Source organism: Eumetopias jubatus, unplaced genomic scaffold (genome assembly GCF_037043125.1).
Source record: "Eumetopias jubatus isolate StellerSeaLion01/CBP00866 unplaced genomic scaffold, mEumJub1_p1.0 scaffold_11, whole genome shotgun sequence".
NCBI lineage: Eukaryota > Metazoa > Chordata > Mammalia > Carnivora > Otariidae > Eumetopias > Eumetopias jubatus.
The window spans coordinates 1,927,341-1,935,109 of NW_028274817.1; the positions used below are offsets into that span (position 1 = coordinate 1,927,341).

The window sequence follows — 7,769 nt, forward strand, 5'->3', positions numbered from 1 at the left end:
GCAGCTATGTGCAAAAGAGCCTGGAGAGAGGGCAGCTCTGCAGTAGGGTGCACAGTGTCCTGCAGGTGGGCTTCTTCAGAGCAGATCATTGCCCAGCCCCCCATGCCCAAGAGAGACCCCTTGAAGATAGTTCAGCTGCTCCTCTCTTCTCTCCTCAGACTTGGACAGGCTAAAGCTCCTGGAAGCTGAGCCAACATGGTCTGCACTGTGCATAAGCTTGGCTATTAGCCGGACTTGGAGGAGGGCTCCTAGAGGCTTCAAGGAGAATTCAAGAGGGTAATGCATACAATATGGACACCTGCATGGCTCTTCTAGTTCCTGGGGTCAAGGCCAAGGCTGGGAAGGCAGTTGAGCCCAAGCCCTTATGGCTCATCAGCAGCAGTTGGCTCGGGGCTATTCACCCCATCTGACAGGTAATCATCCATATTGTTCTGCTTCATCTTGGTTTCCAGAACTGTAATGCGCTGCTTGAGTTTCTGCTGGGCTCCTGTGTACTCAGCCAGCAGACGGCCAAAGCGAGTGTACAAGGTCTCCATGTTGGTCTCCAGCTGCTCTAGCTTCTCCTGCACATCTACTTCCATGCTGGCAGCCACCTCATTCTCATCCAGCAGCCCCTCCTTCATCAGGATCTCCCGGCCTCTCTCCTCCAAGACCTTCTTGGCATCAGGGTACTCAGTCACAGCTTCCATAAGATCATCCTTGGACAAGCAAAAGAGATCTGAGTAACCAAGGCTACGGATATTGGCTGTGCGTCGATTGCCCATTTTGCTGCCCTTAATGTTAAGGATACTGATCTCTCCAAAGCAACTCCCAGCCGAGAGAAGGGCATATTGAGTAACACCATCATCAGCCACTACTGCCAATTTGCCTTCCTTGATTATGTACATCTCCTTCCCAATATCCCCCTTGCGGCAAATGTAATCTCCAGGGCTGAAGACCTGAGGACGGAGCTTCAGTACCAGCTCCACCAGCAGGCCAGCCTCACAATCCTGGAAGATGCGCACTTTTTTGAGGGTAGACAGATGGACATTGATGGCTATCTCAGCCCTCAGCTTGGCTGGCAAGTTCTTGAGAACTTCCCGCTCATCCACACTCTTCTTATTGGTCCACAGGTAGTCAAACCACTTAATGACCTTGGCTTCCATCTCCTTGCTGACCTTTCGGAACTGCATGTAATGTTTGACAGCATCAATCTTGGCCTGGAATTCAGCCCGGGTAGCATTCATGTTGGAGATCATGGAGCCCACGTTTCCCACAATGGTGGCAAAGATGAGGACACCAATCAGGAAGTCAAAGATGACAAATAAGTACTCCTCATCCTTTACAGGGGGTGGCGTCTCCCCAATGGTGGTAAGTGTCAGGGTGGACCAGTAAAGGCAGTAGATGTATTCCCTAGCCAGGTAGCCATACTCAGGGTCAGTGATGTTGGGATAAACCCAGGTGTCAACCCCAAAGCCAATGGACTTGGAGATGGCATAGTAAATGCAGGCATTCCAGTGGATGATGACCAAGATATACAGGACCAGGTTGCTGATTCGGAAGATGTTGGGGTAGCTGGTGCGTGTCTCAGTGCGGTCAAAGAATTCAAACATGCGGGCAAAGTGTAGCAAGCGGTTAAAGCGCAGCTCAGGGCTGTGGATGCCCACAGCAAAATAGATCAGGTCCGTGGGAATGATAGAAGCCACATCCAGCTTGAACTGCAGGGTGTGGATATAGTTGTCCCGCAACTTCTTAGGATCTTTGACCAGCAGCCCTTGCTCCAGAAAACCTAGGAGAGATGCAAACCAGTATATCAGCTCTGCCCTCAGGCCTGTCCCTCCCAATAGGCTAATGCTCAGCAAGGGACAAACTGCGCATTCAGCCCTCCTTCCCAAGGAGAGGTATAGAAAACTCATTAGCAGAGCTGGCCTGAAAGACCCTAAAAGATGACCACCGGGTCTGAACCTCACTAAGCACGTGGGGACTGTGAGGTTCAAAGAGGAGGAGACACCAACTCAAGTCCCAGCTAAGCAGTTGAGTCTAACACAGTGTCAAGAGGGCTTCATAAAAATATGGACTCAGGACTTTGGACCTACGGGTCATGCTCCTGCATATGCATCCCAGTTGCTCACCTACCTGTGCGCAATCGGATGAAGAGGTCCGTGATGTACACTACATCTGAGAAGTAGTCCAGTACCAGCCATACTAGGTAGTAGCCTCTCTGTAGGTCACTGAAACAGGCTCTGCAGGAAGACAGGACTGGACTTCACCCTCAAAGTCAGCCAAGGCCCTCTGGAGGCCTCAAACTGAGTGCCCACTGAGCACAGGGCTTGGGATGGCTATACCAGGGACACTGACCAATCACAGTCAGTCTAATGTCATGAAGAAACTTACTGACAAGCAACTTATACTCCAATCCTTATTATTACATAGACATCCTTAAATAGACATCCACACTGACCATTACTTTTCTCTCATCCACTGGACTATGAGTACTAAGAAGGCAGAGACCACCTCTTAGTCATTATTCCATACCTTATGCCCTAGTCCAGAGCACCAGGATTTGACAGGTGTGAGTTGAATGAAAAATGAGTCGTTGGAAGTATGAATTATAATACACAGCTGAATAGCCTCGATACCCATCTCTGCAACATACACCTATTGAGAACCCAACACAGACCACTAGCCAATCCAGGTGAGAGAGGAGAGAATAGCTGGGCTTAGCCTAGAGGCAGTGGGAATGAAAAGAGGTTGGAGGCTGCAGGAGTTTTAGGAGGAATTGACAAGAGTTGGTGACTGAATGGGTAGGAACCTAAAGAGGGAGCCAAATAAGAGAACCCAGGATGATGACCCAATGAGTGTACTAGTCAAAGGGAAGAGCTGTTAATTCTGACTACTTGGTCACATTTCAAATAAAATCCCAGCCCCCTCCACTGCTGCACAAAGCCTAGAGAACAGTCTTGTGCCTGCCTGATGTTCACTTGAAGTCCTCCAGCCACACTAGGCCATCCTGAGAGGGGGTTTTAGCATTTGTTCCTCCTTCCTAGAATGTTCCTTTCACCAGCCTCAGGCACCTAAATAACTGATTCCCTCCCAGCATTCAGGTCTCAGCTAAGGTGTCACCTCCTCAGAGAGGTCTACACTGACCTTTCTCTAGTAGCTTCCTGCCTCAAGTCCCTTAGGCATTTGTTTTGTTCATGTTTACTGCCAGTGTCTCCCACTAGCCTGAGAGCTCCAAGAAAGCAGAGACCATGTGTGTCTTGTTCACCACATTATCCCCGGCACTTAGCACAGAGCCTAGCATCCAATGGGTGCTCAGTCAAACCCTTGCTGAATGAATAACTGAAGTGGGGGATGGGATGGGGTGGGAAACGATGTCAAGGAAAGCTACCTGTAGAGAGTGGCTTTGGAACTGAAACAGCAAGAAGAATCTCCATAGGCTAAAAATGGGGAAAGGGAATTTTCTCTTGAGGAAACAGCATGTTATGATCCAAAAGTAGTGAGTACTGGGGCTGGGGTATGCCCAGAAGGTGGAACTAGAGAGAAGGCTAGGTCCAGAGGGCCTTGAAGGTCACTCTGAAGGCTTCAATTCCATCTGGTGAGCAATGGGGGGCCATTGAAGGGTTTGTGAGGAGGAACTGACATAATCAAATATCAGTTTCTAGCAACCACACTAGTTGCAAGTGTGAAGGATGCATTGGAGAGGGCAAGAGTGCCTACAAGAAATGGGTGCAAAACTATTGTAGTTATCCCAGGGAGAGAAGAGGGTGGCCAGGACAGTATTGGTGTAGATGGAGAAGTAGGAACAGATACCAGAAAAGGATAGACATGAAGCTTTGGTAGCATATTAAGTTGGGAAGTAGGGGGCATTGGGGGTTAGTAAGGCAGAGGGAGGTGCCATTGGCAAGCAGGGAATCCAGAAAGAAGGCTGGGTTGGGTGAGCTCTGTATCCACAGCTGGGACTGGTGTACTCTCAACCCCAAGGCCTGTGCACTGGGATGCTTTGGCCACCCCCTCCCAGATCCCTCCCTGCTCACCTGGCCACCAGCAGGCACCAGTTGTAGAGGACAGGCATAGCAATGACAAATAGCCAGCGGTAGTACCAGTCCCCAGCTGGATCCAAGACAAATAGTTCAAATTTCTTCCTGAGGAGACAGACAGAGTCCAGGCTTGGGGACTAGGTCTTCAGTGTGGCAGCACCCCCAGGTCCCAGAGGCCAGGGGTCTTTTAAAAAGTAATTCTTAAGATGATGTGCAGGGTAAAGACTGGGTTGGCTCAGGTCCCCATTTTCAGGGAGCCACAACTTGGTAGTGGGCATCTGAGTAGAGCTCAGATGGGCAAAGGTCACCCTTCTTCCTATTTTAACCCCACACAAACCCATTGGTTCTCATGCCTTCTGGAGGTCCCTTGACCAGAGGGCAGGGCATGGCCAGGGGCAGTCTTTTCATTGGAGTGGGTCTCAGGGCCTGGGGAGGGACTTCCGCAGGATGGTAATAAAGGCTCAGGGCCTGTTCCCACATCTCTCCTGGGAAGAGAGAGGCACTCCAAGAAAGTGAGTGCCACGTGCTTCCTGCCCACCCCACCCTCCCTGTTTGGTCCCTGGTCTCCAGCTCCCAAATCGCTTTCCCATATGCTACATCCTATCTTGGCAAAAGCTCTTTTCCTCCACTGGCCAGAAGTGGGGAATGTCGGCTTGGCCAGACATCCCCAGTCGCCAGCTCATTCTTCAAAGAATAGACCCTCCAGCTCTACCTTCTCCGCCCTCCCCACCCCCTCCTGCTCAGTTGTTCCCAGGCCTTCCCCAGCCAGCCAGCCCCCAGTATGGCCTCCTCAAAGGCCCACCTCTGTACCGACATTGGCGCTGGTGTAGGCATACTCTCAGCAGCACTCCCTAATTGCACCCTTCTCTGCATTTACTGACTGCTGGAACTGAGACTGGGGTTGGCACACATTCATGTGTCCTTGCTTTTTGCTTCATGAGCAGCAAGAGGATATCTGGCAAGGCGCAGCTAGGGGAAGAAAAGCAACCAGGAACTCCCATGGTAATTGGCCCCTGGATGTTGGAAAAGCTGTGAACTGAGTTAAAACCATAGCAGGTCTCCCCTGCCAACCCTTTTGCCTGCCATGGCAGGGCTTGATATAGACCCCAGTCTCCCTCTGGCAGTGGCATAAGAAACCCCACCAAGCCCTACAGTTGAATGCTTGAGAGCCCTTCTAGTCCTACAAGCTGGACAGCTATACTTGGTGCCCTTGCCCTCGCCGTCCTTGTCGCCTTTGCCATCCCCTTGCTGTGTCGTCACAGTCTGGAGTTCGGGCCCACGGAAACGCTCCAGGAATGAGTCAGGTCGCGGTTCCTCCTCACAAAAATTCTTGTTGGCCCACTCTCTAATGATCCCCACCAGGCGGACAATCCTAGAGATGAGAGGAAACATGAGCCAGAGAGGAGAATCATGCTGTTCAGAAAGGATGTAGGCCCAAGAGCTCACTATCTGGTGAGGGAGATGGAGAACGGACCCTGGAAACAGGCCAGTCTATGATGTCTGCCATGCTAACAGTTGGGATGGGGGCCAGCACTGAGGGCAGGGACTGGGGTTCAGGTATGACTCTGAATGCAGCCTGAGGGGCAAGGGGTTGCTCTGGGAAGACTTCCTGTCAGAGGTGTCATCTCAGTTAATTGTGGAGAACAAATAGTGGTTTCCAGGGCAAGATAAAAGTTGGGCTAATGGAGGGCAGGCCAGGGGGAATATTGGTCCAGGTTTCCTGAGACCTAGGCTGCAGATCTCAGGACCCTCTACATAGACCCCTTTGCTGGTAAAAATTCCTCCCCCTTTCCCAATGCTGAGACAGACAACTCTGAAGGCAATACTCCACTGACCACTCCCAGCTTGCTCACAGGAACCTCCTCAGGAGAAAAGTGCTTCCCAGGGGTCTTAGAAGAAAGGTTCAGCGGGACTGAGAGAAGGTGAGTTATGGTAGCCACTCTGACAGGCCTCATGGACGGAAGCAGGTAGCAGGAGGTGAGTGGTGGAACCCACCTGCGGAAGCCACCCCTCCCCTGCTGGGGGGCATCCATCTCCTCCAGCCTCTGCAGTTCTGAGGAGGTGTCATCGTCGGCTGCAGACTGTGGCCTGTAGAGGAAGAAGCAGAGCTGACCAGGGTTTCTGTGGGCATGCCTTGTCTCCTATCAGCATTTTTCTCTCCTGGGAGGTGCCTAGAAATCCCATAGTCCCTTTTTAGAGGGTATCCTTAAGCCAAAAGATGGTTTGCTCTGTGATAATGAGGCAGAGCTGGGAGAAAGTAGAAGCCTCCAGGCCATCTCTGAAATGATCCAGCCTCAGCAGACTCACCTGCTGTTGGTCCTGTGGTCATCTTTGCCATTGGCCTTGATGGCAGGAGGTGCGTGGTGGTTGTGGTTATTGGCTGGGGAACTCTTCACACCATTGGATTTTTCTGTCATCCTCCATGTACAACGAGTATCCTCCCTGCCAGGGAGATGGCCAAGAGGAAGGTCACAGAGGATCTTGGATACCATATAAGGCAGAGGAGGTGCAAGTGAGCAGTGAGAACAGAGCCAGGGCTCATCTGGCAAACACCAGCATTCTTGGGACTGCTATGGCAATGCAGGACAGGAGGATTCAGCATTGCCTAAGTACCAGGCTCTAAATCCCAAGAAAATGAAGATGCTGTCACCACTCTGACAGGTAATTTAAAAGGCAAACAACATTAAATAATTTACAAAATGTGCTTATTTTTCTTTCACCCCGGTGAATTTTTTGACATATGAACTATCAAAGCTAAAACAAAACAAAATGGATTAAAAAAATAAAAGATGGTATGCCTGGGCAGCATAGTCAGTTGAGCATCCAACTCTTAGTTTTGGCTCAGGTTGTGACCTTAGGGTCCTGAGATTGAGCCCCAAGTTGGGCTCCACACTCAGCATGGAGTCTACTTAAGATTCTCTCTCCCTCTCCCTGCCCCTCCCACTTGTGTGCTTTCTCTCTCTCTCTCTCTCTCTCAAATAAATTAATTAATTCATTAAAAAAGACTGTCTAAGACATCTTCTGGTGCCCTGGCTTTCCAGATGTCTGGCACATGCTTAGGATGCTGAGCACCTCCAAACCAGCCACTGTCCCCAAACTCCTGCCCCATGGGAGAAAATGTATCTCCTTGGCCCAAAGCAACTGCCACTCCACCACTCCCCGCTGCTCTCTGGTTCTCCTGACCTAGACCACCTCAGAGCTCATGTTCCTCAGGTGGGAGTTCATCTCTCATTGACTCCTTCAACCAGTGGTACTGTCTCTGGCACTCCTTCCTCTCAGCTTTAGTCACATTCTCCCCAGTACCCTCCAAGTAATGTTGCATAAGCTGAGAAACAAAGAGGAGCCCATGGTTGGGGCAGGGAGTTAGGAGGAGAGAAGGGAGAGCTCCCATGGGCTCCATAAACAGTAGTACCAGTCAGGACTTTCTCCTTTGGGCTACAGGGAGCCTTGGAAGAGGTGAGCAGGACCATGGCTAGAACAGCATTATATTCTAGAAAGAGCCTCTGGCTGCTATGTGGAGACTGGATTATATGGGGAGAAAGATTGGAGGCAAGGTGGTAGGGAGAAGGCTGAAGAAGATCGTGCCAAAGGAGCCCGAGACAAGTGGGCAGTGTGGAGAACTATTCAGGAGGGAGAAAGGACAGGACTCAGAGATGGATGGGGTACGGGGAGCACTGGAGAGCAAGTGGGTGGGATTACACAGAAAGAAAATACAGACTGAGGGACCAGGTCAGAGCTCTGGAGAGCCCC

At 50.9% G+C, this 7,769-nt stretch overlaps 1 protein-coding gene across 1 annotated transcript; it reads right to left on the reverse strand.

Annotated features, from left to right (window-relative positions):
- Positions 1 to 362: 362 nt before the first annotated feature.
- On the reverse strand, positions 363 to 6,436 carry CNGA2 (cyclic nucleotide gated channel subunit alpha 2). The gene is made up of 6 exons (XM_028091979.1): positions 6,327 to 6,436; positions 6,015 to 6,107; positions 5,221 to 5,391; positions 4,017 to 4,124; positions 2,116 to 2,222; positions 363 to 1,768 (listed from the first exon to the last, which is right to left on the reverse strand). The coding sequence occupies exons 1-6, from the start codon at positions 6,434 to 6,436 to the stop codon at positions 363 to 365; spliced, it is 1,995 nt and encodes a 664-aa protein (XP_027947780.1).
- Between the last annotated feature and the right edge of the window lie 1,333 nt (positions 6,437 to 7,769).